General features: G+C 41.7%; 1 protein-coding gene across 3 annotated transcripts; it reads right to left on the reverse strand.

The window, feature by feature from the left end:
- Window positions 1–1,797: 1,797 nt before the first annotated feature.
- Window positions 1,798–22,085, reverse strand: rc3h1b (ring finger and CCCH-type domains 1b). 3 transcript variants are annotated; one of them, XM_061796458.1, is made up of 19 exons: window positions 21,868–22,085; window positions 20,415–20,827; window positions 15,594–15,714; window positions 13,299–13,538; window positions 13,039–13,214; window positions 12,698–12,898; window positions 12,433–12,565; window positions 12,164–12,282; window positions 11,976–12,079; window positions 11,627–11,866; window positions 9,423–9,637; window positions 8,942–9,348; window positions 8,302–8,460; window positions 8,024–8,179; window positions 7,704–7,923; window positions 7,491–7,636; window positions 6,385–6,603; window positions 4,719–4,822; window positions 1,798–4,613 (listed from the first exon to the last, which is right to left on the reverse strand). In XM_061796458.1, the coding sequence occupies exons 2-19, from the start codon at window positions 20,643–20,645 to the stop codon at window positions 4,457–4,459; spliced, it is 3,348 nt and encodes a 1,115-aa protein (XP_061652442.1). In that variant the 5' UTR covers window positions 20,646–20,827; window positions 21,868–22,085; the 3' UTR covers window positions 1,798–4,456. The 3 variants fall into 3 exon arrangements, with proteins under 3 accessions (XP_061652442.1, XP_061652441.1, XP_061652440.1); XM_061796457.1 differs by having other exon boundaries at window positions 7,491–7,633; window positions 11,976–12,088; XM_061796456.1 differs by having other exon boundaries at window positions 11,976–12,088.
- Window positions 22,086–22,220: the final 135 nt, after the last annotated feature.

Genomic DNA, 22,220 nt, shown 5'->3' on the forward strand with positions numbered 1-22,220 from the left:
TTAGCACTGCAGCTAAGTGAAGAGTTTTATTGGAGGTAAGGTGTTTAATAGAAAGGATGTATTTCATTGTAAATGTTTTATTTTCACAAAACACGGTAATATACAGGTTGATTTTGAAAAATTATACTATCATACAAAAGTGTATTTATTTCAAGGACGTTTTTAAATACTTCGGGGGCTGAGAATCGTTTAGAAAAGGAAACAATAAGCGTCCAGATAAACTGCTGAACTAGCAACAAATGGCTTACTGCTACTTCCGGTGTCTCACAGGAAGTTTCGCCCATAATCGTTTCTACATGAGCTCCCCCAGGAAGAAGGCATTTCTACCTATTTTTCATGTTTAAAATTATTTGTTTCATATATATTTTTGATATGGGTATTAGCTGTACGCTATAATGATAAAATTTTTGAATATATATATATATACCCCGCCTCTCGCCCGAAGTTAACTGGGATAGGCTCTAGCACGCCCGCGACCCGAGTGAGGAGAAGCAGCTCAGAAAATGGATGGATGGTGGATGTTTTACATCTTGCGCATTGTCCAAACAAACTGGATTTTAAAACGTTAAAAACTAGTGAGGAGAAGCAGTTCAGAAAATGGATGGATGGATGAACAATAATCATGGAATAGTTCACTCTGTGAAAAGAATCTATGTAAGTTTCACTTTTTGCATTGAACTACTTAAAATTAGTTTTCCTACTGTATATAGAATTTTGGTTACAGGTCTTGTATTGGATCTCTTGTTCATTCTACACACCCCTGTTCAGGTTTTGGTGTTTAAAAAAAATATATAAATAAAAAAGACTAATCATGAATCCGTTCAAAACTTTTTCCACCCTTAATGTGACCTGTACCTTGTACAACTCAATTGTAAAAAAAAAAATAATAATAATTAACTGAAATAATGTGGTTGCAAAAGTGTACACACCCTCTTATAACTGGGATTCAGTTGTGTGTTCAGAATTAACCTACCACATTCTCACAATTCATGTTAAATGAGAGTTAGCACTGACCCACTACAATTATACAAAAATGAGACCAAGATAAATCATTTCAAAACATTTTGAACTTTTCATAACTCTCTCGACGTTGACTTGGTACCCAATTCTAGCTGAAAAAGAAACAACTCCAAAGCATGATTCTTTCACCATGCTTCACTGTTATGGATGGTGTTCTTTTGGTCACAAAGTTTTGCGTTTGCACCAAATCCTTTGGAATCATGGCCTAATAATAAAAAACTTTCATCGGACCATAAGAAAATCTCCCAAACACGTGTGGGAAAATGTGTTATAATCTGGATGAGGGGGAGAAAAAAAAGTTAGAAAAAGCCTACTAGAACAGCTTGACTTTATTAGGGGTTAATCAGATTGACTATCAGAGGCACTTTAAGAGGAGGCAGGCATGTGCACTGCTGACTTCCAATTAACATTTGGTTAATTCTGAACACAGCCACATCCCAGTTAAGCGAAGATCTGCACACTAGTGGAACTACTTTATTTCAGTAGATAATTTTGACTTCCCTTCTTGAAAAAAAATAAAATATTTCAATTGAGTTGCACAGGTTAGAGGTCACATTAAATGTTGAAAGCTTGTAAATGATTTATCTTGGTCTCATTTTTATTTATTTTTTTAACATCACAAGATTCTGGCTTGGTGTGTAGACTTTTTGTATCCACTGTAAACCATGATTGCAAAGACATTGTTCAACAAAATATACATTTATGCTTAAATGGTGTTGACAAAATGTAGTTAAGTTCCATTACTGTATTTGTAATAAAGTGAGACCAACACTCAAGAGTTAGCAATCTTATTTAATCTTTTCCCTAAACTCAGAATCACTGTACTACATAAGTTACATTTTGTGTCAAATTTCACAGGTTCACTTTTTTCCTCCTCAAACTTCCAGTTTGACTTCTTGCTCGTATCAAACACACACACACACAAAAGCAAATTGTATTATACAAAAATGCAAACCAATTTTCACACAGTGAATTCTCTTACAAAGTCAAAATGGCATCATAATGGCTACATCCACATTGGAGGAAGATAATTCTAGACATTCCTTAATGGAGTATAATATACATATAAAACCCTTTTTTTCTTGCTGAAATCAAACCGGTACCTTAATTTAAGAGATTTTTTCTTTTTCTTTTTTTTATTACCAAGGAAATATAAAAAGCCATTTGTGAATTCTTTTGCCCACAAAATCAGGGGAATAAAACGTGAGTCTCAAACAGCAGTAACAGAGCTCAGTGGTCAAAAAAAAAGTTTGGAAGTGGAGGGCTTTAGGTGGATTATCTCATTGAGGGGGTAGTCGGCAGCAGTTCCACTGGGAAACATCGATTCAGCATCTTTTGCTGTTCGCTATGTAGTAAAGCCCCAATGTGACATGGTCCGAACTAAAAGGTGTTTGAAGAGCAGTCAGGCATTTTTTTTTTTTTTTTTTGGTTGACTTGCACTTAGATAAAGCGAAGGAAAGAGCGCAAAAAATAAAATACATGAATGTCACCCAAGTACTTTTGCAGCTGTCGATTAAGACTCAATATTCATTCTATTGCAGACAAAACAATAAATACACTACAAATCCAGTTATGGGGGGAAAACATTGTTTTGGCAGTATTGCATTGTTTGAAAAATGATAATTACATCGCTTAATCCTACCATTTAGGCTTTAATATTGAGAAAACTGAAGAGGATCCGAGGCAAACCTTTACCTTCCTGATTATCCTCGTAAGGGGGCGGGGTTAACGCTTTTCATATCTTCATCCATTACAGCACTTGAGGGCAAAGGGGGGGGGGGAAGCGGAAAAACTGAGGGTATTTTCTAACACACACACACACACACAACACCAAACTCCATTAGTCTCTTCATATTTTTTTTTTTGTTTGTTTGTTTCTCTCCCCACCCAAAAGTTACAGAATTGTTTTGTCTTCTTCGGAAGCATAGTCTTATCTTTGTTTGAACACAAAAGATTTAAGTGAACACACGTCGACTGCGCACAGAAAGTCCTTCGTCTGGGAAAGGATAAAGTCTGTGTTGGCAAGCAGTGGACAGAAAAATAAAAAGTCAAAACCAAAAAACCAAAAAAAAAAAACATCTTGCTGATTCTAAAGTAGAGATCATTTAATATAAATGCTGAGCGAGTAGAATAAGAGGTGGCACGTTAATAGTGCTTTAGTATATTAATGTATGTATACATACTCGTATGTATAAGTGAGCTGTGTACCTAAACGATAAATGTAGCCGTTGCGGGCGAGGGCGGGTGGCGGAAAGCGATCCGAATGGACGCAAAAACAATTTGCGTCCACCTCGAACGAACTCGAACTGCAAGCTCCGCGTTGGGTGTCGGCAGTAAACGTAACACGGAAGCGCTAGGCTAGCCTCGCGGTGATGGTGACAGCAGTGACTTAAACAAATTCAAGAAAATACATGTGCAAGGTTACTACTGTAGTGGAACACTCGACGGCGAGGAGTGCAAACAGGCCGCCCCGCACCCCAAAACCGTAACAACATAGAGCATGAAAACAAAAACAAAAAGACAAAAGGGAAGGCAACTTCATAGAAGTTAGGCGAACACGTGACGAGATAATCCCAATGGGGAGGCTTTTTGCGAGTGGCCAGACGAGAAGCTCTGAGGAGGGAAAGGCTCATCATCATTCAAAGTTTGCCCCTGACGCACGAGGTTGCGGCCAGCCTGAGGAAGTGCTTTTTTTTTTGTTTTTTTTTTGAGAGTACAATATTGTGACCACAGTGAGGAAGAAGCACATTCCCTTATCAAGAAAGTTGCAATCCTTAAAACAGAATGCTTCCATTAAATATTTAATATACTGGTTTAGTAGGCAAAAAAAAAAAAATACATAGCCAAGTCCATCCTAAAAATGCATTCATAAAAAAATAATAATGCTTCTCATGGCAGTCAGGTGGCGTACTTTCCCTTCCCAGACCATCTGGATCTGTGCAACCACTTTTTTTTTGTTTGTTTACGATTCTGGGGGCAAGGGCCAACTTGCTGCTGTCTCCTCCACACGTTTGTGTGACGCTATATTCCTGAGCATGCGACGTGATAGGTCTGCTTGCCTCGGAAACCGTTTTTTTGGGGGGGGGGCGGTGACTGAATTCCTTTTGAGTGCCACTGTCACCATCACCACCCTGTTCCTCTTCCTGTTGTGAGCCTTGTTAAGTCTAGAATTCAAAAGGAGAGCGGGGAAAAGAGAAGGAACAACAACAACACACAAAGAAATGTTATCATATGCCCTGGTTTCCAGGCAAGGAAAGTCATTGTTTTAAAAAAAAGAAAAAGCTCATTCACAGAACAAAAAGAAAGAAAATTCATATCACGGCAGATACTGCTCATCTAAATAGAATGTGTGTGTATGCCTGTGCATGCTTTTCAACAGAGCATCTTGTGTGTGTGTGTGTGTGTGTGTGTGTGCGCGCGTGTAATTGTGTACTGCTTAAGAGCAGGAATGGACAACACCATTCTTCTGCATTTCTGAGCCGGTGCCGACCGGGTCAGAACACAGGCTTAACGTAGACGTCTTGTTTGTCAGCGACAGCATGGACCCGCCCACTGCACCTTCTTGCAGACAACTGGAGCCATTTGACACCTCACTGCAAGCACACATTCGCCACCCCCAAAAAAGGAAGCCAGTTGAGAAGAGAGATTGCTGGGGGGAGAGGAGGGATATGAAAATATACAATTGTGTTTTGACTCACCCGAGAGCGAGCGAGATTTCTTCCAGCTGGGTCTTGTGCTCAGGTTGTCCATTCTCAGCGGATTTCAGCTTGTACTGCTGGACCTCATGGGCTACTTGGTTCTCCTGGGTTTGGAAAGAAACATTTACTGTGTAAATGTCTGGTTTGACTGATTTTCTAATATAGCTAGAAATAATTCTCTAGTTGACGGATCATCACAGGTTGTCATGGTCTCCCTCAGGGGGCTGGTTATAAGAGTAAAACTAGGACCCGACCGATTAATCAGTGTTTTGCCGATTAAATGCAAATATAGTCTTACTTTCTCATGTTTTGATAACTGAAAGGCATCCCTGATTTTTATTTCTCCAGTCATCATCACTTCACGGCAAAGAAAATAATGGAGTGGAAGAAATGTGATTTAAGATTGAAGGGCATCATGCATAAATAATGTTTTGCCCGTAACTTCACTTTTTATGTTGCTTATATACTGCATACATTTCTGGCCTAAGTCTCAAGATAAACTCATCAGCTAATGCTTTTTTTGTTTTGGTACTTCAAAATTCCGCTCTGTTGTAATGGTAAACAAAGACTAAAGGACAAAGTATTGTAAAACTGTCAATAAAATATTTTCAAATGAAAATATACAATAGGTCCCTTTACATTGGCATTTCACATACAGGAGGTGCAGAGTTTATTCCCTCTTGTTGCACGTTATTTGAAGCTGTTAGTAGATTAGAGGAGCAAGATGTCTCCATCACATATATAATAAGATGATCAACGATGTCATCATCGCAGCATTCGTGATGTCACTCGCATTCACTAAAATCAGAGTAAACTGGTAAACACGTTGGATCTTGGGCGAGTAACAGAGATTTCTTCAATTGGTTCAGCGTCGTTACGACGCTGTGATTGAAATTTTGAAGCGCAGCAAAACCAGTGATCGATACTGGGCCACTCACGACGAGTTGCCGAACCATGCGCACTACACGACACTTCAGTTGGTTTCGGCCACTTTGCCCGGTGGATTTTAAGTTTGAAGGTTCGGTTCACATTGGATACAGTAAGGGAACAAAATGGGGGGGGAGGGGGGGGTGATCTGCTTATCTTTTGTGTAAACGGGGACAGATTTAAATTATCTTAAAATGAGATAACTTAAAACTTTTAGTTTTTAGGGAAGTGCAATATCAATAGTTACTCTTCTTTTTGGGAAATGAAGGATGGCGACAAGTACAACAGAAACAGTTCGAATGGTGAATTATTATTCTAAAAAAAACTAGTATTCACTTTTTTTGTTCCTTTGACTTCATTTGAAGAGAATGTGAGAGGTTGTCTGGAAGATGCGTTTGCACGATAGTATTTTCTCGTGCTGCAGAAAACAATCTTTTGCAATTCATATTTTGCCCTTTTGGCAAAAGCCTATCGAGCCATGACTTCCACTCGCAAGAATCTGAGCTGCACTGTGTTTGTTTGCAGAGTGGGTGTATGGTTAAGAGTGTATGGCAGTTACACTGCCATAGGAGAACCCTAATAATCACTTGGTCATATTACATCGTTACACCTGCATTTGATTAGATCACTAGTTTTGAACAGATGCCAAGGAAAAAACTGGCAAGCTTTCAATCAGGCCAGGAAGGCTTTGAGTCTGACAACTGCGCTTGCCCAATGACACCGTTTAACTCATCCTCACCATAGCCATTTCTCGAGTGCGTTTTCCAATCTCTCGCTCCACCTGGTGGAGCTCCAGGCTTAGCTGTTCACTGGAGACGGCCGCAGCACTCGCCCCCCCGGTTGGCCACTTGGGGGGCTGCTGCGACTGAGCGGCTAAGGCCTGACCTTGGCTGCTGGTGACCGGCGGGCCAGCCAAGGCACTGGCTTCTCTCTGCAGCAGTAAAGGGTTACTGGCAGACTGTGAACATAAGAAGGTAATATTTGCAAACAGAACATTATTTAATCCTTCACAACAACATTGCTATAAACAAACTTGGAAGTCATCGAGAAAAAGCCTAAAAGCCAGCTGCACGGCGTGCTATGCAGCTGAGCTAGACAGAACTGAACAATCGCAAACAAGTTACAGTTGGCGATGGACCCACGCAGTTATCTACTCACCCACAAACTAAATACTCTGACTCCTGGTTTTCTAAAAGGGAAACAACATTTTGAAGTGCCACATATGGTGTATTATTTTATTGAGCGACAAACAACATGTGGACAATTTAGACTAAAGCGCTTCATATGACAACCCAGGTCATATTGCGGCTATTTTCCAAATGTAACAAAAATTGTAATCATGGAAATTTCAAAACAAAACTAATTTAAATACATATTTTCTCTGAGTAATGTAATAGATTACAAATATTACATTTGTGATTAAATAATCTTGTTACATAATCAGTTATGCCACAACACTGCTCACCAATAGTATTGATTTGTGATAATTTTTTTAACTTGACCAAATTAGGACACTGGACACAAATTTATAAATAAAGTCAAGACTGTATTTTTAAGTAAACAAATTAAATATTAGCCGTAGGTATAAAATATTTTTACGAGTATTCTACATTCATTAATGGGATAAAAACAGATTTTGCACTATTAAACAAAAACATGCATGTGAGGTGCAGGTATTTCATCCATTTGGAGTTGCCACCCTCACATTCTACGGTAGTATCTGTGACTGAGTGTTTATGGCTGTAAAAGGCCATGCGTGTCAACCACACACACGGCGCAACGTGTGCAGTTGTTTTAAAATACAGACATTGAATCCATGTGACGTTAAAAAAGCCTTCTGTGTACCTCCATGCTTTGCATCTGCGTCTGCTGGTTAATCTGCTGGTTGACCTGCTGCAGCTCCTTCTTCAGCTGTTCTCTGTCCTGGGCTGTCTGATGGGAGGGGTATGAAGTTCCGCCCCATCCTGCATGACTTCCATACGTGTATTCTGCTGGAATAGAAATGGGAAGTAAAAGTGCAGCTGACAGAAATGAAGTTGTGCTGAGATAGTTTTTTACCAGCCATGGTCATGTGTTTAGAGTTTGGGTTCTGGGGGGCGGGGACCATAGCTTGGACAGGGCCGGTCTGGTAGCCCGTCTTGGAGGTGCGGGAGATGGCGCCAAAGCGTGACACTGTTGGCTGGGGACCAAATGGAATAATAGGGTCGTCGTCCTTAACTTCCGCACCCCTCCGAGGGGCCTCCAGGCATGGTTCCCTTAGAACCTTTGCATCCACATTCTGAGGAGACAAGATGAAGAACGAAAATTCATTAAAGTTCCAAGAACGTAGTATGCTGCTGCTGCTGTTTCTTCTTGTTCTGTTTGTAGTCTAAACTCACCATCATGTCCATGGCACCAGGAACCATAACATCTCTGGGTTTGGCATCCTTGGTGCCAATGTAGGAGCTAATTGTATCACACGACCATGGGGAGTACTGGCCAGCGTAGTCCGGCTCTCTGCATTTCCCAATGCTCTTGGAGCTCTCGTCGACATACTGCAAGTGTACACACAAAATACACATTGTGCTACTGCTGAATGATGACATAATGGAGTCTAGAAAAACCTTCACAGTTTGAGGTGTGTGCGGGAGAGATAAGCAATTGACTTGGTGCTGACCTCGGGAGGGTAGTCACTGGGGAATGGATGCGATAGCGTGGGAGAGGCTGCAAATGGTGGAGGGGAGATGACTTTCCTTTCCTCCAGCTGGGAGAGGAGCTCCTTGCGACGGCGGTGTAGATAGTCCAGACTGGGCTGGGACCCGGCGTATGAGGGCCCCTAGGACATGGAACAAAGATCAAGGTCCTGAACTGCTTGGAATGCTGGCTGAACACATTAAAATGTACATACAGTGAAACGCAGTTTATTGTGGGGTATATGCTCCAGACCTATCAGCAATAGCTGAAAATCCTTGATATAGAGAGACCATAAGAACTTTGTATATATATATATATATCACACACACACACACACACACACACACACAGGTGGTGTGTGAGTATCTGTCTGTGAGCAATGGCTAACAGCAGCTCCTGCATGAGTGTTAATGTGTTTTGCTGTTCTTCCAGCTTTCAATAAATAGCTGAAAAGTGCATCGACAACTGTGGCACTCCTTTCTCACATGCAAGGGCATTACAGTAGGTAAGTATACAGTAAAAACCCATAAAAAAAAAAATTTGCTTGCAAAAAAAAAAAAATATTCTATAGGAGGTGGTGCGAAAGATGATCCAGAATATAACAATGTTTAAAAATGGCTCACCCTGAGATAAGTCCTCATGGGTTGTGATGGGGCTCCTGGTGGGTAGTAACCTTCTGGTGGGTATCTATCTCGTACACTGGGCTCTGTATGGTAGAGGGAGTTAGCCTGTCCAGCTGATTGTGGGGGAACATCCAACGGCGCAGCGCTTATCCTGACGAGACCATCTCTCTGAGATGGATAAGGCTGCGGGGGAGGCGGCGGGCCGCTGTAGGTCCCGTGGCGTCCGCGGTCGTAGTGTGATGGGTGAGGGTACGAAAAGTGGGGACCGGAGTGGGGGGCCTGGTAGGGGCGCTCTGGTGGGCCGTAACCAGGGTATGGGTCATAAGGGGGTCCTGACTCACTCGGGGGTAGAGGGTTACGGATGTAATCCCGAGAAACGTATTGCGGTGGCTGCTGGTAGGGGTACCCTGAAAAATTGGGAGAGAAAGTCAACTTTCAGACGTGACACAGATGTGTATGAGTGTGTTTAGCTGAATCATACCTGGTGGGTACTGTGAGGGCTCATACTGGGAAGCAGAGGGTGGGGGGCGCGTGTCAGAATAGAACATCTCAGGGAGCTGCTGCTGGGGGTAGACAGGCGAACCTCGGGCGACGACAGGCATTTGCTTCACTCCGGAAAGGTGGTCTGGAGCCATCCGTGGGTGAGCCATGGCATGAGGTGGCATAGGCATACCAGTCTTGGCCATAGGGTCCAAGCTTAGTGGAAAATGAATGCAGTGAATTAAAATCTTAGTGGATCAGATTTGGATCTCCTTAGCTACGTCAAAAAGTATTCTGAATACACACATTTTTCTTTTTGTAATCCAGGGACCAATATTGGGAAAATATATTTGGGGCTTTTGAAGCACATGCAAAAAGGACAGTGACATAAACCTTACCAGCGAGATCATTTGGCCAAAGCAAAGTAATTTACAACAGAGCACAACTTCATGAAATACACGACAAAGAAAGAAAATAGTCATTGAATTGTTATGTGGCGTAATGGCATAACATTATACTTGAATATAAAGTTAACAACCATAAACAAAAACCATTTAAAAGAAAAAATGGCTCCATGTCAAGAGATGGTGTACACAAAAGGAAATCCCACAAAAAAACTTCATTCATTAATCTTCCGCAATGCTTAACCTCACTAGGGTCGCGGGCGTGCTGGAGCCTATCCCAGCTGACTCTGTGCAAGGCGGGGTACACCCTGAACTAATCGCCAGCCAATCCCAGGGCACATATAAACAAACAACCATTCGCACTCACATTCACACCTACGGGCAATTTAGAGTCTTCAATTAACCTATCCAGCATGTTTTTGGGATTTGGGAGGAAACCGGAGTACCTGGAGAAAACCCACGCAGGCACGGGAAGAACATGCAAACTCCACACAGGCGAGGCTGGATTTTAACCTGGGTCCTCAGAACTGTGAGGCAGCTGTGTTAACCAGTCGGCCACTGGGCCGCCACTTTTTATTTAGTGACCTAAATTGTAATTTGCTTTAACAACAGTGGTGCCTTGAGATACGGGTTGAATTTGTTCTATGACGACACTCGAAACTCCAACACTCGTTTCTCCAATCATCTTACCCCAATGAAATGACGTCAAGTCCAGCCCCCATAACATAATTAATAACAGTTTGGTCATCATTATTAATTCATTGCGGGTCCTTCTGGTGTATGTGACTTGCCCCCTTGGGGGCAAACATAATACAGTTGTACAGACAAAGAAGAGTTTTACAACTACTGTAAGAGACTCAGTAAGCTGTCGTAAAATTAGACGTTTGTCGCAGATGCTAAAGACGATATGACTGAGTATTGCTATACTGTCTGTCTACTTGGTGGACATTTTTTTTGTTTCAAATATCTGATAGCATGTCTATAGCCTTTCCCTTTATGCGTTAGTATTAAACTAGCAGACCCTAAGAGCAAAGTTATGTATTTGTTTTAAATACACAACGTGTCATTCTGTTTAATGTATAGTTTGACAAACTTCAACTGGGAGTGGCATTAAATAGCCTGAAGCCTCTTTTTGGAAGAATTGTTCACTCAGTCAACTGCTGCTTGTTGTGAAGCGAGTTGAACTCACTGCCACCAAACAGTGCTCTCATCTTGAATTTTTGCTCACAAGCCAAAGCAAAAAAACAAATTTGGATCTCGTCGGATCACCCGTTTCTCAAGGCACCGTTTAAAGTGGTGGGATTGTCCAAAACGTCTGCATCTTACTCAGAGTTGTTGCGTGTAAGTCTTTCCACATAGCAGAGACACAGGAAAGTTAATTGTACACTGGAAAGTTAACCGTTTATTAACCATAACCACAGCGGCACACAATCAGCGAGAAGCAGACTAGACTCTTGAGCACATAGCGTAAGCGAAAACATATACAGGTGAAGGCCTATCTCCAGCGCCTTCAGCGGACATGCCCACAGTCCTGCAGCTCGAGGGTGAGCCTTATTTTTTCATGATTTCAGAGCCTTATTTTACATACATGATTTTTCTTTTATTCATTTAAATTTGGCAGGCTTAAAAAAAAAAAAAATTTAGCTTTTGTGTGGTGTGTCAAATTTACAAGACATTTTTAAACCTCTTTGATGCATCTTTAAGAGTTGTTCAATTAACAACCGGCTGTGACCAGATGAATTGTCCACCTTACTTCACTGCACAGGAATGCATTCTGCATTATCGGGTATTCTCTACTCACAGATCAGGTGGTGATCCCGGGGCACTTGGGCTCCCTCCGTCCATCTTGAGAGGCTTCCGCAGCAGTTCGTACGGGACTGTGTCTGCGCCACGTGCGATGAGCTGGGGCAGGGAGGGTGCGACGCTCCCGTTGGTGAGGGGTGAAGGCTTCCTGGTCACGGCCACATCGAGGGGGAGGCCCTCTTCTGGCCCTCCTGAACCAGGGAGGCGAGCTGCCAGGCGTTTATTCATCTTTCGATACCTACAGAGTTCAAAATGTAGAGCGGATATAAATGTTTTCATATTAATAACTATATTATTATATAGATTCAAATTGTATATTCGACCACAATATTTAAATTGAGACTGACTTTTCCAGTTCTTCCTGAGAGTGAGCAAAGGTGCAGCTCGCTCCACGAGGACAGCCTCCCTTCAGTTTCATGTCGCGACACATGTACGTCTTATACTTGCTGTGCTGAGGAGGCTCCAAACAGATTTGACTCATAATTATGAGTGTAAAAACAACCTATGTATTTTATAAACTGACATAGAAGACTACCTGTTGAGGGTCAGCTCCTTTCTTGCTGTGGTTCTGGATGAAGTCCACTAGGCCATGCACGACCGTCTTCACGGCCACCAAGCCCTTCTCGAGCTGCTCCCATGTGGGAGGGGGAGCATCTGGGTGTGAAATGAGCAAAGTGGGGGATTATGTTTCAACATTGCAATTTCATACCTGAACAGTTCTGCACAATTCAGCTCACAGCAGAGCTATTTGAGGCCGTCTTTTTGTCTTGCTTCATAGTTGGAACACTTTCTCTTCATTCTTACCAGGGCTGGGATCGATGTTGGCAAGCAGTTCAAGGTGAGGCCGCAGCCTGTTGAGGTTGGCTGGGTCTCCCGTCCTCTGCAGGGCAATTGTGAGCTCTTGGACGCTCTGGGCAAAGGATGCTGGGGTCTGCAGCTATGTAGGTCACAGAAAAACAGGGAGTCAACGCTTCAGTGGTTTTATCCTTGGCAGGCACCTTACCTTAACCCTAACCCTAGAAGCATGTTGGACTATGCGAATATGTAAGTACACCACAAGCAAACACACCTTATCAATGATGGACTGCATGTGTGACTTGTGCGACTGATCCCCATATAACAGCGAAGACCACTGGTCGGGTGCGATGCGCAAGCCGCCCTCCATGGCAATTTGAACAATCTGAGAGTCATGCTCGCGCCGCAGTGCCTCATAAGTACGGAACTCCTCCTTGAGTTGCATGAGGGATGAATCTTCATCACGTTTGGTCACCTAAGAAGCCATAGATTTTTTTTTCCCCACAGCGTTTGTAGAGAATGATTATCAAAGAATTAAACTGACAAAAGACAATGATCTTGTTGAAGCCCAAAGACATGGCATCCCACAGTTTTAAAAATGTTCCTCTGGCGTACCTTAAAGCAGGAGGCCCTATAGAGGAGCTGGACCACGTGGCCTATGCTTGTCTTGGAGGCCTGTGGAAATCGAGGTTCAAGCCTCTGGACAACAAAGAGAACCAACACCTTCCTGGACAGAGCTGAGCCATCCTCCAGTGCGAGGAGGACCAGTTTCAGGGCCTCTTCTTGCATCGCTTGGAGAAATTATCAAAATTAGGATCGACTGAAAAGTCAACATTAAACATGTTCTTTTTGTGAGGTAGTGGTAGGGGATATACCTGGGCCAAGAAACTGACACCCGCGTGCACGGACTGCAGCCCACAGGTTGGAGGACAACTGTTGGGGGTTCTGGTGCTGCAAGATGAGTTCTGTGACTGTCCGCTCGCCCAAAGAGCGGGCAGCCCTCATGGCCCGGATGCGGCCCTCCTCCTCTACTAGCTGGCAGTGGACCAGAGTGACCAGTTTCCTCTGCATGGGTCGACTCAGCATGCTTTGGGCCGTGCTGCTCAGACCGACCCCTGGTGACAGATCAGCCCAAGATATTAATCACCGATTTCCCAATAACATTAAGAACTTCAATTTTGTTAAGCACCTGTCAAACCTTTATCAGCAGGTGTGCCTTGGAAGTACAATGAACAACGCCCTATTCGCAGTTCGCAATTCATGTTTTTTTCTTCTTCTGTGGAACCAATCCTCAGCTATTCACTAAAACAATCCCCAATTCCCATTTTTTGTGCTCTTTATATGATACTATAAGGCAGGTGTGTCAAACTCATTTTTGTCAGCCACATTGTAGTCACGGTTTTCCTCAGAGGGCCGTTGACTGTGAAACCATATAAATGTTTAGTCACCTCATTATTACATACACACAACAAATTGATGGATACCTAGTTTTGAAATCAAAAGTCAAGGATAATAGTTTGTTCAACTATTGTTCAAGTTACCATAAACAGAAAATGCCTGCAATGTCTCAACGCTACTATTTATTGTTATTTTATGAGAATTTGAGCAATAATCATGGAAGTTGACACAGATGATTTGCTTTCGCGGGCCACATGAAATGACTTGGCGGGTCAGATTTCACCCCCAGGCCTTGAGATTGACACCTGTGCTATAAGAGTAGTAATTGGTTCCATGGAAGTATGTTGACATTAGTCTTGGTCGAATTATGTAAGATGAGTTTGAAATGATATTTAACTGTTTGGGGATCATAGTTTGAGGTATACTTGCATACTTAGAACTATTAATGTACTTATAATAAACTCTTTTTAGGTAGCGTCTATTTAGTTTAAGCGTGATATTTCACTGTAAGGACTTGTCAGCACTGACTTCGGTATTTCAAATTTATGACAGGTCAAGTTGGTGCGCTAAATCTATCATGCTTGCTGCACAGGTTACACTAAATAATGATACAGTAACCACCATTATGGCAGGCTGCATCCGTTTGTTTACAGTACTTCCATCAAGATGTTATAATTTCAGGCATGAGTGCACAAATTAAAGCCCTTTTGCACTGCCAGTAAAAGCCAGCATTTTTCTGCCATTTTTATTTATGTCTCTGTGCTCGATAAACAGTATTAATGCAGAATGGCCGGATAAAGCTGTAGTACAGTCGACACTCACTGCTCCCATCCTATTTCAAATGTCACACCAGATGCAGCTGTTGACGTCATCCAATTTTGTGATTGCTGAGTTCTGTGTAAAAGCTAAAGGTGGATAAATGCCAGGTCTGCTGTGTAAAAGAGGCTTAAAAAAAACTAATAAAATATATATTTTTTTAAAACTGCAGTCAGCCCTGAGATTTAAAATCACATCCAAATATTCACAAGTAATGTATTGTTCTGTTCCTTGTACATGCGTTTTCATTAGACTCAACATGTTTGTTTTATCTTGTGAGGGGTGTTGGCAGCAACAGCTCTCACAGGCATGAAACTAAATGTTACCCAGGTTTTACAAGGTCATTAAAGACAAAACATTTTCAAATGAGTTGTAGTTAAAGCGGAGAGTCAATCTGATTGGTGAGTTGGACTAAAAGGCGATGTGAGAAGTTGTATCACAGCATTCCAATGCAATGCCATCACAGATGACAGTCATAGTACCAAATAAAAGAAAACCTTTTATTTTTGGAATTAGAGGTTTTATTGCTTTACCGAGCAGAGCTGCCAACTACAATCAACATGCAGATCTTTGCCGTTACATAATTATTAAATGATAGTAGCTGCGCTTTAGTGGAATAACAGCACACCATCTGGACGACTTGTCCATAATTATCTCATCACAAATCACACCCATGTCAGCTTCTGCCCAAACAGACAGCAGCCTGGTTTGTCAATAAGAATGTAAAACTCTCATCTCATGCACTAATTGGTGTGACTAAGCAGGCGGGCATGCGACTCAAACACACTGGTAAATGCACAATGTAGTAAAGATACCAGCGATTATACATATTGTATCTTAACTCTGGCAACACACTGCAGTACAATAAATCGACAGAGATTAATTTGAATGTAGCATGAATGAGAAGTGGTCATAAAAGACGAACAGACGCAGGATGTGCGTGCGTGTTGAAGTACCTCGCATGTTGCTGAGGGGTTTCAGGTAGAGGGCCAGCTCCTCCACACACTGCCTCGCTTCCTCATAATGCTGAGAGTCCTCAGGACTGCTAATCAAGCCAACTGGCTGAGCCTTAGGAACCTGCACACAATGAGGGGGAATGAAAAAAGGGTCAACGCCAGAAAGCTTTCAGTGATATTGTGTCACTACCACACTAAATAATAGTCTTTACACGATCAAGATTTTTGGGGCGGATTTGCGAGTTTAAAAACCGATCACCGATCCATTGTGTCTATTTAAATTACTTGTTCATTTACTTAATTGCTCAAAAAATTATATTTACAATAAATATATATTTGCTCATCTATTTATACCAGTGAGGCATAGTGTCAGACAGAACAAATAAATGCTCTTCTCTTAGATGGCAAGAAGTACATATAGTAATTAACGTATCCACTTTTTGTGACATTTTTGTTTGTTGGTGTGCAGTGAGATTTTTCAATTGTAAAATGTGCCTTGGCTCCATAAAGGTTGGAAATCATTGCTCTAGTCAGGTCATGTATTCTAATCAGTGAGGTCAAACCAACATTACAACATGACAGAAATAATGGGTGCTAACTTACTGTAATTAAATTACTTTATTGTAATTACATTACTTCACACACACCGAAACTTTAGAGCATGATTCGACAGAAAGCCGGTACAACCGTTAGTGCTGGCACTAGCTTGCTAGGTTACATAACATTTTGTTGCCCGCTTGCGAGCCGTATCGTATTAAAAGTACGTGAACATACATTAAGCAATCCTTGAATTAAAGTCCTCTCCCGAGCACCGGTGACCACCAACACACGTTTCCCCCCTATTTAGTTATTATAATACACACGATGCCATCGATTGTTGTTGTCATGTCAGTGTATCCGGTCGCGTTTAGTTGACAAGATAAAGCTCAGTGATAATAAAAAACGGGATGTGGTAGTGTCGGAATATAAGATTTTATTGCAGTAGTCTGACAATTGTGCAATTGTGAAAGACCAAATTTGTCTTGTCGTCTGATCCACGCATTACGTGTTGTCTGTCACAGACGTGTTGTCTGTCCCACACTGCCAATGTTTTTTTTTATAACTTTATTGGCGGTCAGATATTTACAGTACTACGTCAAAAGACACGCGACAAGTCTAAAAATAAACTAGCTTTTGGATTCAAATATACCATACACGATGGCGACGCGGCGTAAATGTCTTTTGCGGAGCCGATCAATGGCGAATTATGACAAAGCCGATCAGCATAAAATCCTAATTATCGGTCGATACCGATCGGGCCGATAAGATCGGTGTAAAGGCTACTAAATAATACACCAACTGACAGTTTGCAAATTGGTTGGTAAGAGTAGAACAAACTGTATAGGGTTACATTCTCAATAGGAAATGATCGGAAGAAAAAACATGATTTGTATTACCGCCCCAGTGACTATGTACAGTAGATTATCCCCCGTCTGTCTAAAAATTAAGCCAGTCAACCAAGCAAATCACATGATGGCAGTATAACAAAGATAAAAGCCTCAAAACAACTATATATTGTACAGAAAGGTAGTCTTGGAATTCACTTTGCTGTAGAGTTTATAATAATTGTGTCCAGTGTTATGCACCCCCACCATCAGTTGGAGGAAAAAGCTTCTCAAACCATTGAAAGCTCACAAATGTCACAAGTATGGATCTTTTCACTGTCATCACCATTACAGTGTTAACAAATACCATGGAAATATCTGAGAACCATTTCTATTTTCAGCAATTCCTTTACAGCAGTGGCGTTTTCAACTCGAGGCCCAAATTAGAACGCACTAAAAATATCATGCATTACCATATCAAAATATCCATCCATCAATGTTCTATAGCGCCTATCCTCATTAGGGTCACGGGTGACATGGAGCCTATCCCAGTTGACTCTGGTCGAAAGGAGAGGTACACTCTGGACCGATTGCTGGGCACATACTGACAAGTACCATTCACACTTGCTTTCGCATCTATGGACAATTCAGTCTTCAATTAACCGAACATGCATATTTTTGGAATGTGGGGGGTGGGTGGGGGCAAAGTACCTGCAGAAAATGAACATATTAAAATATACCGTACATAAAAAAATATCAATACAAACTGACTTGACTAGAACACTGATGTACAGCATAGATGAGCAGTTGGGACACTTGCTTTTGTAGTTTAAAAAAAAAAAAAAAAAAAGTGTAATTCCATGGCTGAACGCTTCCTAACCTAACCTCTGGTTAACGCTGAGTGCTTTATTGTTCTTACTTCTCAACATTGATAGCAGCCAAGTTATTTTAGCCTGTATAGTTAATAATGTTTTTATGATGTCAACAGTTTGACTTCGCTCCAATTCAATTGTTTCCTATTAGAAGTTTTCAAAGAGGAAATTGGAGGTTGACCACCATCTTGGAAACAGACTAGAAAAAAGTTGCCTCTCAACTTCACTCTTACCTTACCCGTAAGTGTCTCTACGAGCCCTTCCAGTCCGGCTTCCGTCCCCGCCAGAGTCTGGTCTTTTATCCATCCTCATCAAGAGACTCTTCACCATTGTTATCTCACATACACCCCTTCACTGGTTTCACATCTACTGTATCTCTCAGACCGCTCAGTTTATTCAGCTAAAAAATTTTTTATCTGATCCCTCCCCAATTACTTCAGGGCTCCATTCTATACATTTCTGGTCAACCTCTCTTCCCTTACCTCATGTCTTTCAGAAATCAAATCCTGGTTCACTTCCAATTTGTTGAAACTCGACAGCAATAAAACTGAGTCTTTGTTCATCTATCTATGGCAGTGTTGTACAGTGACAGGTGGAACAATGAAATCCTCTTACACTAGATGGCAGAAGACACAATTAACCGGTCCACCTGTTGCCATTCATAAAATAGCCGTGGGTTCAACTAAACAGGATTCCACACAAACCAAATTGTAAGTAAATTGAGACAAAAAAATTGTCATTATTTCAATATATTATAGTCCCGATCTGATCACTTGATCGGAAATTGGGGCCAATCAAAAGAGACGTTTATCTTTTATTTTTTTAAAGAGGTGTAGCGTCACGCAACAGTCTATGTCTGCTCTGCAGCCATGGTGGTCTGTAGTGGGCAGCGCGTTAGTCCCCAGAGCGTGTTCGAAATGGCTACAAGCTTTCACAGCTACAAGCCTGTCTGGAGCTCTTTAAGGAAACCGAGGCAGAGTAAGATGTGGGAACATTTTGCCTACATAGCCAACAGTTGGCAAGGGCAAGTTGAAAGATACTACAAACTAAGTCTGCACAGCCACACAGGAGGTAACGGTATGGCCAAACAGTTCACAAGCTGAGAAGCATCGTCAAAGTTCAAAGAGTGACAACTTTGCAAATGTGACACATTAAACAACTTACCTTCAAATAGTATAATGTGTGTGACTTATTTTGTAACAAGCAAACTATAGTCTTATGTATTATGTATTTATGCTCCAACTCCAGACTTCATTCAATAGGCCACGCCCCTTAACATATCCAACATGAACATTAAATTATATACTGCTGTTGCACTTGCTTACTTTTTAAACAAGACAGTTATTTTTTATTATTACAGATGCATAAACACATTTGGTGGCTGAAACAGATTGTTGAAATTCAATTAATTTTAATGGGGAAAATAGATTTTATATACAAGTAAATTATGCTTGGTCTTGGAATTAATTAAGATCGTAAGTAGATGTGCAATAATTAATTGACAACTAATAAATTATCCAATTAAATGGGCAACCATTTAGATAAATCACTTAATCGTTCGGAGGTCATTGTTTAAAGGAAAATTGTCAAAACCCTTTGATTTCAGCCTCTGGATTTTTGTAGTCCTCTATGTATACTGACAGATTCTTTGTGTTTCATCAAAATAACATTTACTAGGTAAGTTACTAAATCCAGAAAAACGAACGCCATTTTCTTTCCATTTAGCTGTGCTGCATTTTGGGCACGTGAATTTAGGTCCAGCAAAATCACATTCTCTCATTATTTTACACAAGGTAATACTTTTTCTTTTCAAATTATGTTGTTGGGAAACCCCTTTACCACCTCGTTTTTGAAATTTTCAATTCGGCTGAGATGAAAATGTTTCTCGATTTTGGCATTAAAAAAAATTTAATAAAAATAATCACCGGGTTTTAGGATTCGGTGACGATATAAAACAATATGATGCCGATTCACTATTATTCTTTTTTTCTGTGTAGTTTGAAGTAATTCTGACGACTTGCTTGCTCTCAGTTTAATCATAAGATGCTCAGATGGCTTGAGCGGACGCCGCCATTGAAAAAACGGAAAATGGCCAGTTTAAACATCACATTTTTGTCTCAACGAATAACATCTGGGCATTTTTCTATCAAAGAATCAAGGTTTCAGCCACACAATTCCTAATGATTTACAGTGATTTCTGGGCGGAAAACTCTAGGTGTATTTTTGACATAAAATAAAATCCCTATCTGATTCTTACAAACTAGGGCTCATTTTATTCGTGCATCACTGCTCTATCCAATTATGTCACCTACTTTGATATACAGGTGTTTTGAAAATGTTAGTAACATACCTACATTTTTAAAAACATGCTTTTTACTTTGGAAAACAATGTTCAACATTTCTGCCTTTTTTTTAGCTCTGTTTCAAAAAGGTTAGTGCGTACATCTTCTAAGTCAAGGTGGCACTGTACTTCTTGTGACATATTTGGATGACGGTGTGCCGTGAGATTTTTCTGATGTAAAATATGCGCCTTGGCCTCAAGAAAGGTTGGGAAGCACTGTGATAAAAGAGTCCAGCTGTCTCACCTGGCCTCCCACCAGTTGCAGCAGGGCTGTGTTGACAGGCAGTTGCTCGATGTCCGTGCTGATGGCCGTCTGGTCGAAGGGACAGGCCTTGCGGTGCAGCTTGTTCAGGCACATCTTGCAGACAGTGTGTCCGCAGCCCAAACTGATGGGCCGCCGAACGGTCTCCTCAAATGTCTGTGTGCAGATCGGACAGAGCAGGAACTCTGTCCACTGTGGCGCTTGAACTGGCATGATGATTATATGTGGGTGGGGACGATTGCGTGCGAATGTGTATAAACTATGACACAGGGGGGGGGAAATATATAATAATAAGAATAATATATGAAAGATTCCACTGGAATCAAGATTTGTTTTTCTTCCGAACTAAATGTCCTCACACATTGTGGATTTTGGGTCACATCACACGATGAATACTGGGGAGAGAAAGAAAATAAAAAAACACATTTTACTGTCATTAAACACCACAATGCATTTACATTGTGACACATAACACCCAATAAACCATACTCACAACATTTAATTAGCAAATCCTCTCTCTATTTAAACGCTAGATTGATTTAAGGGAGGATTTTCTCGCTACTTTAGCATTCAACAACATCCAAAGGAAACGCCGGAGGTAGTAAGGTGTCCAAACTGCAACTCCGAAGGATTGTGAGGAACTAACGGTGCGGTTCCAAAACAACTCGCTTGTGTGGGCCTACTGAGTCGAGCTGCTCGCCGCTGAGGCTATGGACAAAGGGTGCTTGAATTAGCTAATAGCCTCTCTACGCTATCCCCAACTTGTTGTGAAAGCTGACGTTTGCCACTAGAATTAAAGTAGCAATAAGCCGCAAGCATTCTTTGATTGTAGGCTCCAGTTGTCTACTGTCGTAACTATCGTGTCACACGTACCGAGTGGTTAACTGATAGAAAGCTCACACTCAGCTGATTTACGGGGGGGCAATAGCTTACTAGTTAGCACGGTACGGCTATGGGTGGCTAAGCGGGCTAGCGAGCTAACGTCGTGACAATTAACAACTTAAGTTACTTTATATGCTTACATTTTTCATCGGAGGGTTATGACTCGGCCATTTACACACAACAACAACAGAATCGACGTGTATTTGGCGTCGTTACGGGCCGTGGGCGAGTATTAAACAAGAAAACTGGACGAACCACACAGAAGTGAAAGGAGATTATGTAACATTGCTACACCAAAGCATCCCAAAATTGCTTTTAAATGTGTCGTTACTGTTAAATGCAGAAAAAAACACAATAGGGAAGTGCTTTAGTCACGTATTGGAGACACTGTAAACACAAAATACTCCGGTCGCTAGGCTGGAGACGAGGAATGCTAACATGCTAACGAAGAAACCCAGGCGAGCCATAGCTGGGCATCGCATAGAAGGAAAACAGAAACACACAGCTGCAAACATTGCCCATGAATGTTCTCCGCAACGGCGCCGCTACTCACTCATTCCAAACGACTTGGAAGATGTTCATCTTCTGTAAAGAAAATGCGATATTTCCTTGCCATGTCGACGGTGCAGCGCAGCCGCTGCCGAGGGGGGTTTTGTCGGGGAAGGGTGTCAACTCTCCGGGGCGAGACCAGACGAGGATAGCCGGTTACAGCTAGCTGGGGCGAGTGCGTGTGCGTGTGCGCGTGCTCGACGAGCTAAGGGCTCCCCCGAGTGGCGAGTTGCTGGAGGTGCGCTCGAGGAAGACCCAAAAGAAAACAACTGGAGATGCCCGTGCACAACCACACGCACACACATGCGCGTGCGTGTGTGTGCACGCATATGACAAATTAGATATGAAAAAAAAAGA

This window comes from Phyllopteryx taeniolatus, chromosome 14 (assembly GCF_024500385.1).
Source record: "Phyllopteryx taeniolatus isolate TA_2022b chromosome 14, UOR_Ptae_1.2, whole genome shotgun sequence".
Classification (NCBI taxonomy): Eukaryota; Metazoa; Chordata; class Actinopteri; order Syngnathiformes; family Syngnathidae; genus Phyllopteryx; species Phyllopteryx taeniolatus.